The sequence below is a fragment of the Lolium rigidum genome, chromosome 6, assembly GCF_022539505.1.
Source record: "Lolium rigidum isolate FL_2022 chromosome 6, APGP_CSIRO_Lrig_0.1, whole genome shotgun sequence".
NCBI classification, from domain to species: domain Eukaryota; kingdom Viridiplantae; phylum Streptophyta; class Magnoliopsida; order Poales; family Poaceae; genus Lolium; species Lolium rigidum.
Genome location: NC_061513.1, coordinates 321,785,016 through 321,809,301, shown reverse-complemented (window position 1 = coordinate 321,809,301; position 24,286 = coordinate 321,785,016). Strand labels below are relative to the sequence as shown.

The following is a 24,286-nucleotide window of genomic DNA, read 5'->3' as shown; positions in this document are numbered from 1 at the left end:
CAACCGTGGTATTATAGGAGCATACCACATCACCTTCGCGAGAACCCTCTTCCCGGGGGTGGACTCACCCTCAACATCGCCGAGGTCATCTCGCCCGATCTTATACCTCAATGCACTACATACCGGGCATGCATTCAAATTCTCGTACTCCCCGCGGTAGAGGATGCAATCATTGATGCATGCATGTATCTTCCGCACCTCTAATCCTAGAGGGCGAGACAACCTTCTTTGCTTCGTACGTGCTAGAGGGCAACACGTTCTCCCCTGGAAGCATCTTCTTTATTATTTTCAGCAACTTTTCAAATCTCTTGTCGAAGTACCATTCTCTCGCTTTCCACCTGCAGCAATTCCAGCGTGGTACCCAACTTTTCTCGACCATTTTCGCAATTTGGGTACAACAGTTTGTTGTGATCCTCTAACATTTTCTCCAACTTCAACCTCTCCTTTTCATTTCCGCAGTTCATCTTCGCATCAAGAATGGCCCGACCCAAATCGTCATCCGGGTCATCAAAAATCGGCTCATCGAAAATGGGCTCTTCTTCAGCCTTCGTCTTCCCCCATTCTACTACCACCGTCTTCGTGAATAAGGGATAGTTGTCACTATCCTCTTCTTCTTCGTTGTCTTCCAATATAACCCCTCTTTCTCCGTGCTTGGTCCAACAATTATAGCTGGGCATGAAACCATTCTCCAGCAGGTGGATATGAAGGGTCTTCGAGGTAGGGTAATCCTTCATATTCTTACAGGAACTACATGGACAATACATGAAACCATTCGACCGCCTGTTTGCCTCAGCCACGTTGAGAAAATAATGCATGCCACTAATGAACTTGGGATGGCACCGGTCACCGTACATCCATTGTCGACTCATCTGCATTTTATATATATGTATATCAAAAATCATTAAGTACACAACATCATGGATATATGAGTGACCAACTTAATTAATATTCAAGTTCATCACATAAAACTAATTTTTTTTTATAAAAAAGAAGAGGGGCTCACCGAGGTGTGGTACCGTGCCGGCTACGGGACGACGCTGGCGATCGACGGCGGTAAGGACGGGGATATGATACTAATTAAAACCTACAAAACATACCATAATTTCAGCTCAAATTGCATATAAAAAAATAAAATCACTAACTTAGGCATTTCATCGAACACCTTGCTTGCACTACAAAATAGTACGAGTTAAAACTACCAAAGAAATTAGCTAAATTAGGAACGCCGGAAGGAAGGATGATATTGCTAACCCTTAGATAGATGGGTGCCGTTAATCTTGTTAAAATGGTGGAGAAAAATGAAGATTAATGGAGTGTGAGAGGTGGAGCAAAATTTAGAGTGTGAGGAGAAGAGAAAAATGAGAGCCCTGCAGGGGCTCGGGAAGGGATCTGGGGCGATTTGATATAGCCGGGTACCCTTTGGTACCGGTTCGTGTTACGAACCGGTACCAAAGGTCCAGCCCGGGCCCCACCACGCGTCTGAATTTTGGGCGAAGACGTTTCGTACCGGTTCCTAACACGAACCGGTACGAAAGCTCCTCACGAACCGGTACCAAATGTCCTCGCCCGCCAGACCCCTTAAACCGGTACAGATGACCCCATTGGTACCGGTTCGTAAGGGAACCGGTACCAATGGCTTAGATGGATGAGAGGTTTTCTACTAGTGCCAGTACACCACTACACGTATGCACGCGTGCGTAACAGTTGATCTCGCGATTGGTTAGATAATACTCCGTACTTAACCTACGCAAATTAAAGCCTACTTAATCAAGATATATAGTACTAGTACTAACTACAGATTCTAGCATCTTAATTTGTACACTGACAAGATGGCTGATGCAATTTGCACAAGCCAGAGACAACATTTTCCAGCAATTCATACCACGGCCTGCATGCCCATATATGACCGTCTTAAACTATAACTATCCAGGGAGGAATCGACAACAATGATTTTCAAATAAAATATCGAGAGGCACATCCATCCAAATTTAACCATGCACACATATGGACTTCTTTATCGGCCATATTGCCCAACTTATGCATCCACTTGTTTTCAGGGATCACTAGTGGAAAAAGCCTAACTGTGGCGCACCGTTTTAGCTTTCTGTGACGCACGAGGAGGTTGCCACAGTTGCCACGCGACTAGCATTAGAATTCTGTGGCGCAGTACTGGGTGCGCCACAGAAGTTTGGAATTCTGTGGCGCACGTGTCTTAGTGCGCCACAGAAACTTAGACAATTCTGTGACGCACCAGGGACGCGCGCCACAGAATTTGGCGCCAGATTTTGTGGCGCACAACCTTTCCATGCGCCACAGAATATTTATAAGTTTTTATGGCGCACTGCCAGTTCATGCGCCACGGAATGTTAATTTTTGGATCTTCAAATTTTTTCCATTTCTGCAGTATATAGTGGTATTTCACAGGAAATATACAGATATATACAAGAAATACATAGCACATTCCAGAAATAACGGAAATACTCGCAAATGACACACAAATGATATGATACACACAAATCTTCATCATTACATCATTTAGATCCAAATTATTACACAAGTACAAATGTGTTCATCATCGCATACACATGCATCGTCACCGGCCACCTAGAATAAAGTAAAGTAGAGTACAACCGCGGTGGCGGTGAGTAAGAGGGGGACCAAGAACTTCAGCCGGTTCTTCTTCTTCCCCACGTGTGCCCTCCACTGTGCTACCGCCTCCTCTCTAGTCGAGTATCCCTTGTAGCTGTTCCCGCTGAACTTGTGCACCTGTTCGAGACAGTCCTGCCACTCCTCGTAGACACCTGGAACCCGACCCTTGTACACAACGAACGTCGGCATCTCTATTGACAAGGCATATTAGTATATCATATTAGTACATCATGCATATATATATGTTGATAAATATTAGAGCAAAATATATAGTAAAGTTGAGCACGGCAACAATAAGTTTGCGACGCGCACACACAAGACGACGTCCACCGATACACATAAACCGATGAACATAGTACTTAGAGTTTAATTACGAGCCACACAAAAGACGACGTCCATCGATATATATACAAACTAACCGATGAAGATAGCTAGTAATAATTAGAGTTTATCACACACTAAGTCAAGGCTCGCAGGGCTCCGGGAACGGCTTGTACAGATCTTTCGTAATCCACGTCCTCGTGTCACCCTGCGCTTTGAGGCGGTGTTCGATGTCCCTCTTGCATAACGCTCTACCCTGGTTCAAGGGCCCTCCCCCGTGATGACGTCTTGAATGATGATATGTGATAACTTGACCTGGGTATCATGGAAGTCTTCTCTGAGGTCATCATCGTTGATCCGCGCCAACTTTTCGGCCCATCCTCGGAGAGCAGATGGCAGCAACAAGTTCTGGCTATTCCGGACAAACCCTTTTAGGTGATGCATGACATAGAAGGCCTGCAGAGTGCTGTTTTCCGGCTGCTTGACACAGGGGAACTCGAACACGTGCTTGAATTTGTGTTTACCATCATCCCTGAAACATTCCGCCTTTTCTTTGAAGGCGCCTCTCTTTTTGAAGTAGCCCTCGAGAGCATCATCTAGCACACCCCTTATTCTGGCGTAGTTCTTCTTTTTCGCACTCCCCGAGTCAAAATAGGTGGCAACAGAATACTTCGGAGCGATGGAGATGAGTACGCAGTACGTGTCTCTGCGCATGGACTGTTTGGTGCGCCACAGAGGTGGTTTCCACCTATAATGGTTTTCCTACTAGTGGATAGAAAATGATTTAGGACGGTGATAAATTCCCACTCTATGGGGTTTTTAGATGGAAAACTCTCTATGGGTTTCTAGATGCTTTATGTTATCCGACTGGACTAACGCGTGGAGGTGCCAACGCATGCACTCTTGTAAGGAATGACATCGCACTACCAGAGGCAATCGAGATAGTTTATCTCTTAAACTGTGTACTCGATTGCCCACTGGTTTTCACCGTTGGCTTCATTTTCCACGAGATTAGATCTCCTGCATGTCTATATGTTCTGATTTTCTTTTATTTGTATGTAGTTCAGCAGCTGGTTATAGCGGCATGTTTACAAGGTTATAGACATATTATAGCCACTTTCTTACTAGGTTTATAGTTACTTGGTGACCAACTGACTGAACGTCACCCCCTATCCATGTAGATTGTAGAACTTGCATGACCATATTTCTGTGGTCTAAAAGTATCTCTTACATGTTGGTAACACCCAAATACTCGAACTCTGGGCTTGCATGCACATCATTACAAATTGCAATACATAGTAAATTGTTAATAAGCTAAGCATACATTATTAGGGTGGTAATCGTTCAGTACTAATATGTTAACTTTCTATGATAGTCTGGATAAAGGTGGCCATGAATAAACTCAACTAAACATAATAAAATAAGATCTTTGGTTGAAGCCTTCGTTGAGGCTAACTCAACGTGAAGATGAACCGCTGATTGTATTACTGGTTACTTAATTTAAAATTTCAGAAATATCAACTGATGTTCATGATATTAAGACGACGGGGTGATCCATACATGAGTGCATGCATCTCACATTTTGGCCCCGAATGCATTCACGCAGACACAATGTGGTCACCTCACGTGACCTACCCGGTCCTGCCCGCTAGCAAAATCCATCAGACCAAAATCTCGCCCCTCCCATTTTTTGCAGCTCTAAGGCGACGCTACCACCCCATCGCCAACAACTACCCGCTCGCCGTACACTAGTGGAAAAAAGGCTAACTGTGGCGCACCAAAATCAAATTCTGTGGCGCATATCCAGGTCGCCACAGTTACCACGCGACTAGTATTGAAACTTCTGTGGCGCATATATACGTGCGTCACAGAATTTTGAAACTTCTGTGGCGCACCATGCCAATTTGCGCCACAGAATTGTCTGTCAAACTTCTGTGGCGCACCATGCCAATATGCGCCATAGAATTTTTTTTCGAATTTCAAAAAAGTGGCGGCAGATCTAGATCTAGATCTAGATCTAGATCTGGGTCGCCGGAATTTCGCTTTTTTATTGGTGGTGGTGGTGGAGGTGGTCGGAGGAGGAGGAAGAGGAGGAGGAGGAGGTGGTGGTGGTGGTGGTGGTGGTGGTGGTGGTGGTGTTGGTGGTGGTGGTGGTGGTGGTGGCCGGAGGTGGTGGTGTTGGTGGTGGTGGTGGTGGCCGGAGGTGGTGGTGTTGGTGGTGGTGGTGATGGTGGTGGTGGTGATGGTGGTGGCCGGAGGTGGTGGTGTTGGTGGTGGTGGTGGTGGTGATGGTGGTGGCCGGAGGTGGTGGTGGTGGTGGTGGCCGGAGGTGGTGGTGGTGGTGGCCGGAGGTGGTGGTGGTGGTGGCCGGAGGTGGTGGTGGTGGTGGTCGCCGGAGGTGCTCGCCGGAGAAGGTAGGTGGTGGTCACCGGAGAAGGGAGGTGGTGGAGAAGTGAAGGGAGGTGGTGGTGGTGGGAGGAGAAGTGAGGAGATGGAGAAGTGAGAGGAGAAGTGAGGAGATGGAGAAGTGAGAGGAGAAGTGGTGGAGGAGAAGAGGGAGTAGGAGATTGGCGCCGGAAAATTTCAAAAAATTTCGGTCAAACTTCTGTGGCGCATCTCCACATGGTGCGCCACAAATTTTTTTTCTTCTTATTTTTGCATTTTGCAGGAAAAACACTTTAACTGGCCGTAACTTTTTACTCTTTTCGAATTTGGTGATTCTAAAAATTGTCCAACCGGGCAAGCACAGGTGAATTCAAATGTAGAATTTTCGTGGTAACATTTTGATATATTGTGCGTTTTTTTTCGAGTTCGTATGCAACCAGAAATCCAGTTTGATGATTTTCCCACGCAATTTTGTAAAAAAGTAAAAATTCATGTTTGTTAAATTTCACTTGTGCTAGATGACATAATATATGGGAATCTCGAAGGATTTTATTTTTTGAAATTTCTATCTATTTCTTTTATTTTTTACAAAGGTAAAAAAGGCGATCCACGGGGGGTGGGGGGTGGAGTTGCGTGGGGAGAAAAAATCCTGCAGAATTCTGTGGCGCATATTATTGGTGCGCCACGTAGTTAATACTCCGTGCGCACATGCCACCATGCGCCACGTAATTTTGAACTTCTCGGCGCACATGCCACCATGCGCCACATAATTTTGAACTTCTGTGGCGCACATGCCACCATGCGCCACAGAATTCTCTTCGCCCATGTGCAGTGCTGGACCCCGCGTGGGCCCATGGAATTTCTGTGGCGCATCGAGCCACATGCGCCATAGAAAGCAGACATTCTGTGGCGCACCAGTCCATCCATGCGCCACAGAATTTCGACTTTCTGTGACGCATATTTTTGGTGTGCCACAGAAATAATTTTTGTGGAGCACATTTTTTAGGTGCGCCACAGATGTCATTTCTACCTATAATGGTTTTCCTACTAGTGGTAGTAGCCAAGCTCTGTTCGGGCCACGCCTTGCCGGAGTCCATGCTCGGTGCTGGGGTAGGGAGAGCCCTTGCCTGCATCGCTCGCGTCCTTGTTGGCCGCCCATCTGGTCGGAGCCCCCATCAGCCTCGACGCACGGGGCTGGTACTATACCGACAAAATGTTTGACAAAAATTGCATAGATAAAACATCATGATAGATGAATTGCTATAGCTAACGCAGTAATATTATTTGGCAATACAGAAGAAACGCTTAATTTCTATAAGAACGGATTTGTCTCTTGGACGATAAAGCTCGTCGAACAACTCAATAATCTCCTTGGAGGTGACCTTTCGTACTGTAGCAATTTCTTTTCAAGTCTAGCCTTACAAGTTACAAGCATGTTTGGACAATCCAGAATTGGCTAATGGATTTAGATTTTTGTGGTTTCTACCATTCCGGTGTTATAATTTATCAGAAATCAATCTAATGTTAGGAGATAACTAGATATAAGCTAACGACTACTAAGAAAAATCTGAATTACAAAGGAGTAAAGATACCTATGCATCAATCGGCGTAAAAATACCTATGCATCAATCGATGTCTCCATTCGAACAAAGAGGAGTAAAAATACCTTTGTTCCTCGTCACCGCATCTTATAAGAGCATCTCCAACAGTCGGGCGAAACGGCGCGCTATCGCGTTATAACTGAATTTTAGCGTGCGCAAACCTTCCCGCGCGCCTCCAGCGGACGCGCCAAACCGGCGCGTGAAGGAATCTTTTCCCACGCGAGCTATTGCGGTATCCCGAGCGCCCAAGTTGCCGCGTCGCTTCACGCGCACGCTATAAAGCGCCGCGTGCGCGGGCAACCAACCGCCATGGAAACTTTCACCTGCCGCTTCGCCTCGCCACGCCCCGCCGCTTCCCCGCGCCACGCGTCGCCGCCGCTGCTCCTTTGTTGCCGCCGCCTCTGCTCCTTCGTCGCCGGGATGCCGCCGCGCCGCCGCGGGTCGTCCAGTTTCCGCGGCGTCCGAGCGCGTCCGAACTGTAGGTTCTACGCCGAGCTGCGCGCCAGCGGCTTTCGCCTCACCCTCGGCACCTACAACACGCCGGAGCTAGCGGCACACGCTTACGACGCGGCCGCGTGGCGATTCCGACGGCCACGACGCGACATGAACTTCCCGGACGTCGAGTTGGTGGAGGAGGTGGAGTTTCTCGCGCCAGCGTCGTGCCTCGTCGACGAGGAGGATCGTCGCCGCCACCGCCAGGCGCAACGCCGGATCGCTATCGCTGAGCGCGACGAGGAGCTGATGTCAGTGGAGGGCGCAGTTCTCAAGCGACGTCGACAACACCGACACGTTCTTCGCTGACCTCGGGATGCAGCGTAGGTCCGACAGGCGCCGCCGTCGGGCAGTCGCCGAGTTCGAGCTCGACAACCCGAATACGACTTGGGCCGACAACGATCCTCGCTGCGACGACGAGTAGACTAGTCTTTTATCTATTTTAATTGTATTTTCAATATTTTTTAGACTATGTTCGATCTTCTATTTAGACTATGTTCTATCAAAATGTGTTTCTGGCGCTGTAAATTAGCGCTTCCGCTGCATGCGTTTTTTCAGCGGACCACTCACGCTGCGAAATAGCGCCTCCTGTGAAGGGGATATCGGCACAACGCGCGCTAAGTGTTTGCAGCACACACGAAATTGGTTTTGCAGCGCCATATTTTTGCGTCTCCATTGGAGAGGCTCTAATAACCTCGAGGCTGGCCAGCCGTGCGTCTGTGCAGCGCCGTGGTCTCTCGATCTCAGCTCGCCCGCTCCTTTCTCAATTTCTAATCAGATCGATTTGAAACTTAAATCAAACTGCACTGGGACTGGGGTATACAGGTCAATGTCTCTCTAAGAGCATCTCCAGTCGCGTCCCCAAACGATGTCCGGACAAAGCGCCGGATTAGTCGTTTGGGGGACGTCCGGACAAAATTTTCGTTTGGAAAAGGTCCCTTTTCTAGCCACGTCCCCCAAACGCGACCTCCAAACAAAAAGTAAGTGTAAAAGTTGTGTCCGGCGTCCCCGGTAGAGACTCTATACACAGGGGATGGGCTAGGGACGCCGGACAACATTTGGAGCACGTCCGGACCGAAGCGGCCTTTGGGGCACGCGACTGGATCGTTTTTTTGGCCGGCGTCCCCCAAATCCCTTTGGGGAACGCTTTGGGGGACGCGACTGGAGATGCTCTAAGGCCTTCGTCTTCCATGCTTGATTTCCTATTAGTAGATTTTCGTCTGTTATTATTCGAAAACTCTAGAAAAAGGCCGACCTTCGTGAAGGGAAAATGACTCGCCCCGCACGTGACAAGTGGCGCGCTATGGTGCCAGAAAATCACTGGGAAGTGCTCTCCCTGCTCGCCACGTGTCGCAAGGAGAAGCAAGGTGGGGATGTGGGAGGAGAGAGAAGACATGGGAGGCTGGGTTGTGTCAGCTTTTTCCATTTTTTTCCTAGATTCGTTTTATAAAATGAAATAACTTTCGAACCGTAAGTCCAAATTACGAACCGTTTTCACTTTTGAGATCCTTGCGTCGAGATCTTCAAAACTAGATCCCATGTTGATAGGTTTCAAGATACATTTTTTTCGTACTTCCAATACTAGTGTGTTTGTACTCGTGGTGCGTACCTAACTGTACTCGTGCTTCAACTGATAAGTACTTCTGTTTTTAGTATATATTTAATGTAATTTTTCCCTTTACTCAGTAACTGTATTTACTCGTATGCGGTACTGTACCTGTGCTTTTGTACTAGTACTTCCTCGTGTGCGCGGCTGTACTTACTCGTGTGTCTCGTGTACGTGACTGTACTTACTCGTGTGCACGACTGTATCTGTCTCGTCTGCGTGACTGTACCTGTACTCGCACATGTACGCGACTGTAATTACTCGTGTGCGCGACTGTACTTATCTCGTGTGCGCGACTGTACTCGCGTGGTGCACGTAACTGTACTCGCGTGTTATATGTAACTGTAATTGCGTGGTGCACGTAACTGTACTCGCGTGGTTATACCTAATTGTACTTGTATCAATGGGCATACTTGCTAAACTAAAAGTAGGTGATCGATGCTAAAAAAAGAAAATAAAGCCAAGCGATGCATGCAGGGCTACAGGGGCTACTTACGTATTGCTCATGGGCTAAGAGCAGGTTTAACACGCCCCGTATTTCGCTGCCCCGTATAACGCTCACATTTCGTCCCGTATCGAAAAATTGCTCCATTTTGAGCCATTCCGTCTAGCAGACCCCGTATTTCGCCCCGTATTTTCAAAAATAAAACCCCGGGAAGTTCATCTTCATTGATCATACTATGGATCATACATACATTCCGATCATACTACGGATCATACTACATTAACCTACGTCTACTCGTCAAGGATGACGTAGGGGATGAAGGCGATGGAGGCCGCCTCCTCCTGCGCCTCCCGCGCCTCGATCTCCCGGACGGCGGCGATGGCCGCCGCCTGGTCCTCTGCCTCCAGCCGAGCTTTCTCGGCGGCTTCCGCCTCGGATTCGGCCACCGCACGCCGGTAGGCCTCCTCCTCCGCTGCCACCTCCTCTTCCTCCGCGCGGCCTCCGCTTCCTCCGCCGCTGGTGCTGCCGATGGTCGCCGCCCATGCCGCCTTGGACGCGCGGTCGCGCTGCCACTCGGCGAGCCACGCCGAGAACTTCGGGCCGCTCATCGGCTTGAGCGGCGGGTCCTCGTGGTACCAGCGGCCGCCCCGCGTGAAGTCGCGGAGCTTCGCCGGGACGAACTCCGCACCGTCGTACTTGCAGGCCGCGCGGCGGCTGCCGGCGGCGGATCTTTTGCAAAAAAGCCGCTAGGCCTCCTCCACGTTGTCCGGCGAGCGGGATCGCTTCGATCCGCTCGCCGGCGAGGCGGTACTACGGCGGCGGGAATCCATGGCGGTGGCGGTGGGTGGAATACGGCGCGGGGGAGCGACTAATTGCTCGCCGGAGCAGGAGGAGGAGGCGGCGGCGCACGGCGGAGCTAGGGTTGCGAGTGAGGGGTTAACCCCTCACTCGCACTCGCGCCCGTATAAGTAGGGGGCGGCGGGGCCGATTTCCTGGGGCCCGTATTCCGCCGAAACGGGCCGGCCCGAATACGGGGCCTGCTAGACGGCCCAAATCGCGCCTGCCCCGTATCCCGCCGGAATTTTACGGGGTGGGCGGGTTATACGGGGCCTGTTAGACCTGCTCTAAGCACTTGCCCACGGTAGAAGCTACGCGCGCGCACGGAAGTACATGCGGGAGCGGAGGTGAGGTACGGCTGCGCATGCGTGCGCGAGAGGAACGGTCACGGTACGCGCACGGAAAGCTGGCCACGTGTCGTACGGACAACGTCGCTCCGATTGAACTGGACCTTTGAGAAGGTTGGTCTTTTTTTAGTGGTACCCGTTATTATTACTTCAGATGGGCTGATGGGCTTTGGTGCTTCACGTTCTGTTAGATGGTTACAGCCTACAAGGGCGAACTACGGTAGGAACGTCCGAAATTTATCAATCGCTAATTGCTATCACACAAAAAGTAGATTGTCACGGGGCTCTCGCCCCCGCTCGTACCCGGTACCTCATCCTTTTTCGATAAACCGAATATACTAATATCAGAAGATACCAACTATATTTAGCCTCTGCAACAACGCACCGCTCTAATGACAATATGGATGCACACAACTAAAAAAAGAAAAAAAAACTAAGAAAAGGAGTCCCGTCACAGCATTCTGGCCCTAGCAACAACAATATAACCACCACCATGACAACACCTGAACTTCAGACTCTTCTAAAGCGATGCCTCAAAGAAAGAAACGGTGCACCAGCGCTATCATACCCCATTCGTGGACATCAGAGCTCATGGTTGCCGTGGCCCCCCTAATCCATGAGCACAATGCGAATCGGATGATTGTGTATCGGGGCTCAATGAAGGACCACTCGATCAACGTGAAGCGCAACTGAGTGCATGGCCACTTAAGACTACTTTCAACTCACTGATCCAGTCCACAAGGAAGTCATGTTCCGGCGCCATTATCAGATGTCAAGGGACATGTTCTTCATAATTTTACGGGGCGTCAGAGACTACGACCCCTACTTCCAAAGCAGGTCCGATGCCACTGGTAAGCTAAGCTTCACCTCTTACCATAAGTGTTCCACAACTATTCGCATACTTTTGTACGGAGTATCGGGTGATATCTTTGACGAGTACCTGTGAATGAGTGAGAGCACCTGCCTTAAATCCATGTACAAGTTTTGTCAAGCCGTGATTGGGGTGTTCGGTAAACTGTACTTTAGAGAGCCAATAGTTGAGGATACAACATGGCTGTTGTCGATCAACAATCAAGAAGGTTCCCGATGATCGGTACCATAGACTGAATGCACTGGGAGTGGAAGAACTATCCATTTGCATGATATCGTCAGTATCACCATGCCGAGGGATGCACTTACATTCTTGAGGAAGTGGCATCGCATGATTTGTGGATTTGTCACTCTTTTTTTTTGGCATGGCCGGTTCCCACAATGACAATAATGTGCTTCACCGCTCTCCGATATTCAATCGGCTTCTAAAAGACACTGGTCTTGTGGTGAACTATGAGATCAACGGAAATGCATATGATAAGTCATACTATCTTGTTGATCGTATCTATCCTAACTAGGTCACACTTGTGGAGACAGTCCGCAAACCGATACAGAGAAAACCAAGAGGTTTGCCCAGAGGCAAGAGGCCTGCAGGAAAGATGTGGAACAGGCATTTGGTGTGCTCCCAGCTTGGTGGGCTATTGTTTGTCACCCAGATAGAACATGGTTTTTGAAGACCATGCATGAGGTGATGACATGTTGTGTGATCATGCACAACATAATCGTTAAAACATAGCATCCTGATGGCCTCAATGATTAAAATGAGAATTTCAGGGTGACTTGGTTCATCCACAGCCTAGGGTATTTACATGGGAGGAGTTTCTGCATATGAACATTGTTTGTGAAAATCACATTTTGACCCGTATGCAGAGGGATTTGATTAATCACATATGGCCATTGACAGCCCATGAAGAGAATGAGGAGTATTCAATCTCATCTAATTGTATTTGTTAATTATGAACTGTGCTATTTCATTTTTATTTTTTTTGTTTGGATGTAATGAAGTTTTTAAACATCACATTGAAACATTTATTTTTTTACATATCTATGTGCCAATTTAGGAAGAGTAGGGTGAGAAAAAAGTTAAAATGCCCAGGCTGGGGGCAAATACGTTGGGCCGATGGGGCTATCCTAGACACAAATAAAAATTGTTGCCGAGCCGCCAGTTTGGTGTCCATGGCCCGACCCAAATAGACACATATAGACACTTTTGGCGTCCTTTTGCATGGGGCCGCAGGAGATGCCCTCTTATATTGTTCTATTTGGTGGAATTGAGAAAAAAAATCAAACAGGCCTAGGCCAACCGAATGTGTCGGGCCACTGGGGCTACCCTCGACCCAAACGGACAAAGGCCAAACAATTGATTTAGTGTTTGTGGCCCGACAAAAAAGGACCAAAACGAACATATTTGATGTTTGAAATGGGCCGAGCCGCTGGAGATGCGCTAATACCGAAATTAGCTATTTAATTTCTTCAATTGCTTCCATGATCAAAGGGACATGCAAATGTGTGCAGAGCAGTAGACTCGTGTGGAACTATATACAAGTTGAAATATACAAGTTGACATAGACAACAAAATGCCGGCGGCGACGCCATGCATGCAATATTAATTTGTGAAGACTTTTCTATTCACATAGAGACATGTTAGTCATCATCCTTTCTTTGTGGTGGACATATATTTTCCTTGTTTTACCATTTATTCCCTACATGAATGATTTTGATCATTTATTAAGCTATATGAATATCCATAACTATTTGTTTTACACCAGCATTCCTTTTATTTCTTTCCATGGTAGTATTTAAGTTTTTTCTTTTCATAGTCATTATGGTGAAAATTTTAATGGTTTGATCTTTCGATCATTCACTGTGTACTGCCAAAATTAGCTCTGTAGTTTGACCATTGATATGAATATCCATAACTATTGTTTTACACCAGCATTCCTTTTATTTCTTTCCATGGTAGTATTTAAGTTTTTTCTTTTCATAGTCATTATGGTGAAAATTTTAATGGTTTGATCTTTTGATCATTCACTGTGTACTGCCAAACTTAGCTCTTCAGTTTGACCATTGATTACCTGATCGATCAAACGGCCAGGCACATGTGTATAGAACTATAGGCTAGTGGTGGAACTATACACAAGTTGAAATAGACAAGTTAAGCACCTCATGATCTAGACAACAAGATGGCGGCGACGGCGGCCATGCATGCATGCGTGCATGCATGACCCAAGCGAGCTGGAAATTTGTAAACAAGCCAGGGCCGGTCGGCCGATCGGGTCGTCATCGACTGCGAGGTGTCGCCCGTATGCGCACAAAAATAGCATCATTTGATGGCAACGCGCGCTCTGCCGTATTTGCACGTGACAATAATGTGCCATGTAGGATTTACCATATACCCCCTCTATTTTTTTATTTAATTAGCGTTTTTGGTTTAATTGAAGTAAAACTTTGTAACGTTTGATCAAATATTTTAAATAAAATATTAGTATCTAAATTCTAAAATATGAAACATATGGTGGTGTAAAAATGATCATAAAGTATATATTATTTTAATATTACATGTGATGAATGTTAATATTTGTTGTTATATTCTTGGTCAAACTCTAAAATGTTTGTCTTTAAGAACACGAAGTAAATAAAAATAAAGGGAGTATATACCACACATACTGGCAGTGTTTATATTGCCACTAGAATTAAATTTTGTAATGCATCACACCTTGTCGATCCAAAATAAATCATTAAGTCCACACTTCACGGGAGTGTGTATACTGTACCATGTGGTATATGTGGTGAGCAACAAAACGATTGTTATACAAAAAAAGGAGTGTGTATACTGTATAGTCGCATGTTTGTTAATTAAACCACTAAGCAAGCAGCTGAGGTGAGATCAATCACTTATACGTCATTAATTTGATTCTTCTCCCCGACAACAATGTTTCTGACCAGCTAATAGCTGATGAGATACGTTAACTCATGTTTACCTACTACGTATGCATCATTAGATTCCGATAAATAATCCTATTCTATCAAGATCAGCAACTTGCCCCTTAATTAGTCCAATAATTAACCCTCCCTGAAAAGCGATGCAACACTTATTCAGATCGAAGGAAAAGTTGGCATGGATCATTGCGGGGAATCTTCAGCTCTCGCTACCACTAGTAGGAAAACCATTATAGGTAGAAATGACATCTGTGGCGCACCTAAAAAATATGCTCCACAAAAATTATTTCTGTGGCGCACCAAAAATATGCGCCACAGAAAGTCGAAATTCTGTGGCGCATGGATGGACAGGTGCGCTCGATGATAGTCGACTTTCTGTGGCGCATGTGGTTGGATGCGCCACGGAATTTTCATGGGCCCACGCGGGGTCCAAGCACTGCACATGGGCGAAGAGAATTATGTGGCGCATGGTGGCATGTGCGCCACGGAAGTTCAAAATTACGTAGGCGCATGGTGGCATGTGCGCCACGAAGTTCAAAATTCACGTGGCGCATGGTGGCATGTGCGCCACGGAAGTTTAAAATTCTGTGGCGCACCAACAATATGCGCCTACGGAATCCTGCAGGATTTTTCTCCCCACGCAACTCCACCCCCCCCGTGGATCGCCTTTTTTACCTTTGTAAAAAACAAAAAAAATAGATAGAAATTTCAAAAAATAAAATCCTTCGAGATTCCCATATATTATGTCATCTAGCACCATTGAAATTTAACAAACATGAATTTTGACTTTTTTTGCAAAATTGCGTGGGAAAACCATCAAACTGGATTTCTGGTTGCATACGAACTCGAAAAAAAACGCACAATATATCAAAATGTTCCCACGAAAATTCTACATTCGAATTCACCGGGGCTTGCCCGGTTGAACAATTTTTAGAATCTCAAAATTCGGAAAGAGTAAAAAGTTACGACCAGTCAAAGTATTTTTCCTGCAAAATAAAAAAATTGAAATCCCTTCTGTGGCGCACCACTGATCCGTGCGCCACAGAAGTTTGGCCCAAAAATTTTGAATCTGGCCGGCGCCAATCTCCTCCACCTCTTCTCCTCCACCACTTCTCCTCCACCACTTCTCCTCTAACACTTCTCCATCTCCTCACTTCTCCTCCCACCACCACCACCACCTCCTCCCTTCTCCGGCGACCACCACCACCTTCTCCTCCTCCTCCGGCGACCACCACCACTTTCTCCGGCGACCACCACCACCTTCTCCGGCGACCACCTCCTCCGGCGACCACCACCTCCTCCTCCGGTGAACACCTCCGGCGACCAACACCACCACCACCTCCTCCTCCGGCCACCACCACCAACACCAACACCACCACCACCACCACCTCCGGCCACCACCACCACCACCACCACCAACACCACCACCACCACCACCACCTCCTCCACCGGCCATCACCACCACCACCACCACCACCACCACCACCACCACCACCTCCTCCACCGGCCACCACCACCACCACCTCCTCCACCGGCCAACACCACCACCACCACCACCACCACCACCACCTCCTCCTCCACCGGCCACCACCACCACCACCTCCTCCACCGGCCAACACCACCACCACCACCACCACCACCACCACCAAAAAAAAATCGGCGAAATTCCGGCGGCCCAGATCTAGATCTAGATCTAGATCTAGATCTGGCCGCCACTTTTTTTTGAAATTCGAAAAAAAATTCTGTGGCGCATATTGGCATGGTGCGCCACAGAAGTTTGACAGACAATTCGTGGCGCATATTGGCATGGTGCGCCACGTAAGTTTCAAAATTCTGTGGCGCACGTACATATGCGCCACAGAAGTTTCAATACTAGTCGCGTGGTAACTGTGGCGACCTGGATATGCGCCACAGAATTTGATTTTGGTGCGCCACAGATAGCCTTTTTTCCACTAGTGTACACATATTGATGCTACAAATCTACAATTAGGGGCATTAGAGCGTTCCTGCAGAATCCATGATCAATTATCGAGATGCATGGTCATGCATGAGACTAAACTTATAACATGTCTGTACTACGCGCAACGGTAGAGAACGCAGAATGAGACAAATTAAGGGCTACAGATGCCAGTCGTTTGCCGTCTCACTACTATTCTAATGGCCATGTTGAGCATATAGCTAGCAACGCATAAGTATACCTTTTCTGATCACAAATAAACCATCTTTTGGACATCAACGCGGTCCGTAAAGCGAAAGCATGAGTGATAATTTAGATGAAAATATATTAATTCAAACAAAATATTTAATACATTTCAATATAGTTTTCCATCATGAATCTTGTAATAGCTAACTCATGTTATATATTGTGACTGACAAACTTGAGAATAGCTTACTAGCCCAAAACTTAAAAACGACCTACATTGGCTATCGGATGAGGGGTATCGGATTAGCTGTATAGGTCAGACCTTGAAAAAAAAAGGCATTCATCATACTCTTCATATCCAAACTCCCATCAGGTAACCTACAGTTAGTCAAGACTCAAGACTAATCAACGACAGATCCAGCATGCTGCAAGCAGGGCAGGCAACCAGGCACAGTGCATGCATACGTATGTCAAGTTGCATCATACTAGATTCTTTTAGTTCTGATCAGGTGGCTAATATAAGCAACTAGCGTTGAAGATATACTAGTGTAATGTTTCTCCTCATGCATGCACTTAAACATTGGAATGGTCCAGCCATCGAAAGTTTAAATTAGTGCATATACAAATAGATGGCCGCCACAAGTTTGTCCTATGCACTCTCTCTCAACACATGCATAATGCAAACTTATATACCAAGTATCTTATTAGTAATTGGAGCTGGAATAAAAGCAACATTTCTGGAAGTAATTACTTAACCCATCTCCATTGATGTTTGTGGACAAGGTCTCCAAACATTTGTTTGGAGCATGTACTAGTTTCACTCTCGCGAATAATAAACCTAGCTGTCCTGGCATCGTCCACAATGAAACAAGTGTGGTTACTTCTTTGCCTGCCCGGACTTCGTTCCAACGTTATTTTATCCCCCTCCACAATTCCAGAACTACCCTAAGGAAGACCCATCGGACATGGGCCCTATATTGGAAAGTTGGGAAAAAAAGCATGCGGGCGATAAGGCATGAAGAAAATGGGTTGATGCGGGGATATCTGCATCGACATCAGATATTTATAGAGGGGCCCAAGTTCAACGTGCAAAAGCAACCCAAAAGATACAACCCTATATTTACTAACACAGAAACACCAGTCCCTCTCTTACAATCCCTCTGACCCTAGCCATCAGTCCTACTACGTGGTCCCTCTAACCTTAGCCACCATTAATTCCACTCCATATCGATACCAATGGCTAATTGTTGTTCCCGACATCAGCGCCACACCCCATTCATGACATCCCTCTAGCAGCGGACGTAACATCCTCCTTCACCGTACCAAGTCATCACATCCACCCCTTCGCTATATGAGTTGGCCTAGTCAGCATAATTTCCCACTCCTTCCCTTCGAATGATGCAGCCTCTACATTCCCTAGCCTCAAAATATGAGGATTGGAAATGAGAGCAATGCTGGTAGCCATTGCCCTGTCCTTGGCATCTACCAAAACCCAGGCCTCTGTGGGTTGGGCGTTAGAGCTGGAAGAGAGACGACCAATGCCCTATACTTGGCCGAAACAGATGACATTGTCACGTAAGAGGCACCTTTAAGGAAGATGGAGACACCGTTGACCTTTCCTTGGCCCATTCCTGGGGCAAAGGTCAAGCGGTGTCCTTTGACTGCAATTTATACTTCTCCTATAGTTGATGTTTCAAGCAAGACCTCTTTGTCTAAGGCAACTACTTTAGAATTTAGTGTTTTATTTTTTATTTTCATACTAGATGTAGAGTCGAACCTATGGTTCGTTTTAGCTTATGTTCACACTAGATGCCGGGTTAAATATATTGTTGGTCATACTATATCTAGGTTTAAATAGATCCAAATTAATGATCTCGGAACAAAAAATCATAAAACAAATCAATTAGCAAAAAAAAGGAAAAAAAGTTCCAAGTTTACTAAAAAAAATTCTCATGAAAAACTAACTTCAAAGTTCACTTGATATTAGCTTATGTTTACTTTGCATTTTTAGTATTTGTATAAAGTTTAAGCTTGTGTTGAAAATAATAATCAATGTGAACTAGGTTTAAATCTTGGGATAAAGACAACAAATTAGCACTGGTATATACATTGGATTATTGCAGATGTTCAAATTTGTTCAATGCTTGTACAAAATTTGAGCTTATGTTTCACATTTTCTGCCGTTTGCAAAGTCTAAAGACTTTGGCGCTCGACCTAGTTCTTTTACTTCATTTAGGCAAAGGGGGAAGACGGAGGATCCAAGGATGGTGCAAAATTGGAAGATGGAGGAGCCTAGGTTGGTCTCGACATCGATGCACTGAAGCCGGTAACCCTGCCGTTTTCTTATTTATCATAGTTTCACATCGGAAACGTCTGTTTCCGATTTATCCCTTAGTTATATATGCCATATTAGCATTGGATATTTGAACAAGTGCAACGGTTTATAAAATGTTTGCTTTTAAATCACCACATCAGTGACATGAATGTGGTGACGGACACCAAAACCATGGCCATGCCAACTTTTCAACTATTGTTACAGAGTCAAAAGTCTGTTATTTATTTGAAATTTCCGGAGCTACTCATATTAGGAAAAGATCAAATTCAGCTTATGTTGTAGCATATGTATCTCAATCTTAACAGATAAACATTAGTAATTCCCCCAGAATGCATCAAACAAATTTAATTACCTCCGTTCTGAAATATAAGTCTTAGCTTTCTAATAAAAAGGCATATATTTTGGTCTCTCTCCACGGTTGCTTCGTAGAAAGGTAGCCATCCCTCTCAACCTCAACTATTCCTACCAGAACCATGCAAAACCGCACGTGTAAATCAATTCAGTTCTGATTATTCATCACGTACTATGGTAGAAATTTAGGTCATGGCTTGACTAAAAATCTTTGCCCTTTAGTTAGTACGGCAAGATTAGCAGGATGGTGACATGATGGTCTATATGCACGTATGCATGGCCCAGCCCATCCTTAATTTGATAGTGCCGAAGATATTTGGATTTCATGGGTGATTAACATTTGTCTCTTTCGGAAGGAATACTAAGATGGAATAGTTCGCACTGCCACCGGTGCACTGTGGACATGTCTAACACACCCCCTATTTTTCTGCCCTGTAAAACGCGAATAGAGGACCCTGTATTCACTTTCCACCGGCCGAAAACTCGTCCGAGCTAGCAGACCCCGTATCCCCACCCCGTAAAAAGATTCTGTTTTACGGGGTGGGGATACGGGGTCTGCTAGCTCGGACGAGTTTCCAACCCCTTAAAACAAGGTTTTAGACAACAATTTCAGACAACTATTTCTGATCAAACATAGCACATCCAAAACATGTGATGCATAATTCATAGTTTTTACATCACAACGCGATCACGCGATCATAGCCAATGTTCAAGCCACCACCAACACCATCAATGCGATCAACCATCAACGAATCCATCGCCATCGCCGCCACCACTCGCCGGAGACTCACCTCGAGGAGTCGACGCACCAACAACACTTGCAGCACGAACTTGACGCGCGAGCATCTTCCTCGCCATGATGTACGCATTGGTATCCTTCCACCACGCCAGCTGATCCTCGTCCATGTCCTCGGTGCGCATGATCATGATCTCCCTCTCCTCGGCCAAGAGCTCCTTCATCGCCTTGGCTTCTTTGAGTGCGATCATTTTCGATTCCAGTTCGGTCTTCACCTTGGCATCTTCCCGCCTTGCTTCCACCATGGCAAGCTTCACCTCCTTCTTCTTCTCGGTGATGAGGAGCTTGGTCTCCAATGTCTTCATCGTCAATGCCTCCTTGGACTTCATGAGTTGATCCAACTTCTCCTTGAAGCTAGCTGCTTCGCCTTCTACCTTCATCCTCTCCTTGGCTTTCTTGGAGCCCTCGGGTTTGCCTTTGTTTCTCGCACTCATGTCCTCCGCTTCATCATCCATGATGAGCATTGCTTCCTTCTTGCACTTTGGTTCATTGTCCCTCAACTTCCACTTAGGGAGATGTTGAAGCAGGGAAAAGCAATGTTGGAACTGAAATTCCTTGTGCTTGGAGCCGGCCATGTCTTTGTACCTCAGTTGAGCATACTTGGGCTGCACAACAACAATATTAATGTGATGTTTGCACATCATCAACACATAGTATGGACAACAACAAACTAGGAAAACTTACATAGTCCTCCGGCACGCATCCACTAGGGGGGTTGTCGGCCACTTGGTCCATGGCAGCACTCCAACATGAACAAGCTGGTTTGATGGTGTTCCACCGCCCTTCAAGGGAGCGGTAGGATCTGTCGGTCATACTCTTGGTGCGAGGCTTCAGCTGGTGGTAGAGATCCTCGATGCGCTGCCACTAGCGCTTGCCGGCTTGGTCCACTCTGGTGCACGCATCCATCCCCACCCTACCCTAAGCACGGACCAAGGTCACGTCTTCAATCTCGGTGTAGTTCGAGGTGCGTGGCTTCGGCGGCGCGGAAGAACCGGCGGCAACTGGATCAACCTCAACCACCTCCTCATCATCAACCGCTTCGTCACCCTCACCCTCCTCCTCCTCGGCATAATCATCAATCCCTTCGACATTGTCCTCCCCATCGAACGCATCGATGCCGGCGTCTAAGTCCACCAAGGAATCGTTGAGCATGTCCATGTACGGTGTTCTGGACTCAACATCGACACCTTGTCTACGTCCATGGAGGGTGGCGGCGGCGCGGGCGTCACCGCGGACGGAACGGAGGGAGGAGGGGCCGTGGCCTTGGAGGGCGGTGGAGGCGCGAGGCCGATGCGGCTGACTGCTTTTGTCTTCACCTTGCTCGGCGGGGCACCCCTCGGCCCAGCCGCCTTCGTCTTCGTCCTTCCCCCCTTCTTGGCAGCTCCAGCAGTCAGAGCTGGCGGAGCTGCGGCCGCCGCAGGGGCTTCAAAGAACTGCTTCGGGATCCTCTTTCTCTTCAACGGGATGGTGGCGGAGATCATGGCCGACACGTCGCCGAAGTTTGGCGGACCTCCGACGGGGACATCAACCACCGCGGGCGAAGGTGGTGCACCGCTGGCGGTCGGCGGGGCTTGCGGGGGTTCATGGCAGCGAGATCCGGCCGCGTCGTTGCCGGGAAGGGTGGGGCGGAGGAGATCGGGCAGCGGCAGTTGGGTTTCGCTGAAACCCTTCGCGCGCAGTGGAGGGGAGAATGGTGGTTTGGCCCTCTATTCCCCTTCCCACCCCGCACAAGTAGGGGGCGAAGAGCCGCCCCGTAGCCAAAACTGAAAAAATTCGATAAGGGGGGCTGATTTACGGGGTCTGCTAGACGGCCGGATAGAGCTCTACCCCGTATACCAGCGGTTATTTTATGGGGTTGGACCTTTTAGGGGGTGTGTTAGACTTGCTCTAAACTGGTCAAGACTTCATGAAAAGGAGTAGCTGACAAAAGCTACAGCCATCTGCATGATCTGTCTTGAGACTAGCAAGGTTAATACTTGTGAATTCCTTTAGCTTGGCAGGCTGTCATTTTCAAGATTTTGTTTTGACAAGGTAAACTAGAAACTTTCCACCAACACAAATCAACATGTTTTATTGCATGATGTTAATCGCTTGCACATGCATAGATAATGATGCATGATGGAGGTACACATGAGTAAGCACATGCATGCTCATGCATGGCACTGTAACTTTTTAGGGTGGATAGAATAAGACTAAAGACAATGCGATCGCAGACGTACAGGATTGTTAATCAATTTGTGTAATGTTACAGATGTATCTCCACATTTGGTATTAGGACAGTGTGCAAAAAGAGCATATACCCCTCCTATAAATGAATTGCAGATCCAATTAGAACATACTTAAGCACCAGCTGGCTAGTACTCCGTAGAAGTAGCCTAGTACTCGACCTGGCCTTCCAATCACAGCGGGAGTAGCTAACGAGCTAAGCCTCCATTAACTAACCGAGAATGGTGGAGAAGCGGGCGGCGAGCAATGGCAACGCTAGCGGCGGGGAGGCGAATAAGGAGAGGAAGGGGTTGTGGTCGCCGGAGGAGGACGAACGGCTCTACACCCGGATCACGCGGCACGGCGTGTCAACCTGGAGCTCCGTGGCGCAGCTCGCCGGGCTGCGGCGGAGCGGCAAGAGCTGCCGTCTGCGGTGGATGAACTACCTCCGGCCGGACCTGAAGAAGGAGCCCATCTCCAAGCGCGAGGAGGAGACCATCATCTCCCTCCAGAAATCCCTTGGCAACAGGTACATTATTAGCTCCTCTTTCTTAACTGCTCGTAGTTGTTCATATAATCTTCCAAACGGCTGTCGACGCTGAAATGAATTTCTGTGTACTAATTTGCTGTTTCGATCGATTGTCAGGTGGTCAGTGATCGCCGCGAGGATGCCTGGGAGGACGGACAACGAGATCAAGAACTACTGGAACTCCCGCATTAGGAAGCGCCAGCAAAACACCAGCGCCGGCGGGGAGGACGGCGGCAGCTGCGTGAAGCGGGGTGACCTCCCAGCTGCCGATGCCAAGTCATTCGAGCTAGCACAGGCCGAAGACAAAAAGCCGTTTAGCAGCGGGGGCGCCACGGCGGTGGCGCCTCCTGTCCCTGCACGGTTCCCGTTATTCGCGTGCCAGCTACTCGGTAGCGGCGGCGGAGGGGGCGACGCCATTGCAGCCGCAGGCACCACTCAGTCGACAACCACCCACGAGAACGGCGCCAGCTCAGAGAGCGAGGTGAGCGTCGGCGGCAAGGACGCTGCGGAGGACCACTATTTCTACAGCGCCGGCGACGGCGCCGACATGGACATGGTCCATCTCCTGGGGTTCGATGATCTTCTCGATTACCAGGCCGGCGACCTGCTCATGGACGGGTGGGACCACAGCGAGTTCTACTGCACGAATTCCGGGAGCTCGGCCGATTGATTTGCTTGTTGATTAGCCCAGCTTGCAAGAGGAGTAGTTCTGGGTAAATTTGTTCAATTACATTGTGTATGTTCATGCATCCTAGGCAGCTCCCTCTTGCGCACAACCAAATCGTTGTCGAGTTAATTGATTGAGTGGTAAATCCGTTTATTTTTGTCTCACGAGGAGGACTTCGTTTCTCTTTTAAATCTCGTGGAATTGTAATTATTATATATCTCAGATTATTTTGCCATAGTTTCTGATTAATTAAATCTCTCAAGAAAATTTGAGAATGAATGCCATTTAGAGTTTCCCAAGCAAATTTGAGAATGAATGACATTTAGCCCACAGCCTTGTATGATAAAAAAAATATGCGCCACTATTTCACATTTGATTGTCAAAAATTTCTTAAACATATATATAATACAGATGTTCATTTAGTAGCACCATAGGGATTTTTATAGTGCAAATAATGATAACCGGTAGTCAAAAAAAAAAAAAAACAACGACAACTTGACCTTTCAAACAATAGACCTTCATGTCATATATTTGATTCGTATAAGATTTCTTTTCGTTTACAAAAAGCTCCACCAATATATTAATAATCATCAACAACAGCACAACAAAGCTAAAAGTAACATAAATGCAAATATAGCATTGGACCACCTAGCGAGGATTACACACACAACAACAAACTAAAAGCGCGTCGCCATCCTCGCCCTCCCTTGCCAGGGCCGGACATAACTTGCCATACCAGATCTTGTAGCAGCAGACAAGCAAGAAGA

At 47.2% G+C, this 24,286-nt stretch overlaps 1 protein-coding gene across 1 annotated transcript; it reads left to right on the top strand.

The window, feature by feature from the left end:
• Positions 1–22,565: 22,565 nt before the first annotated feature.
• Positions 22,566–23,522, top strand: LOC124664702 (myb-related protein Hv33-like). The gene is made up of 2 exons (XM_047202158.1): positions 22,566–22,852; positions 22,970–23,522. Exons 1-2 carry the CDS (start codon positions 22,566–22,568, stop codon positions 23,520–23,522), a joined length of 840 nt encoding a protein of 279 aa, XP_047058114.1.
• The last annotated feature ends 764 nt before the right edge of the window (positions 23,523–24,286 follow it).

Bases quoted from the DNA above. Each gene is read 5' to 3' on its own strand.
- LOC124664702 (XM_047202158.1), top strand. From the start codon at position 22,566: ATGGTGGAGAAGCGGGCGGCGAGCAATGGCAACGCTAGCGGCGGGGAG. The intron at 22,853-22,969 runs GTACATTATTAG...ATCGATTGTCAG, and splicing joins CAGAAATCCCTTGGCAACAG to GTGGTCAGTGATCGCCGCGA.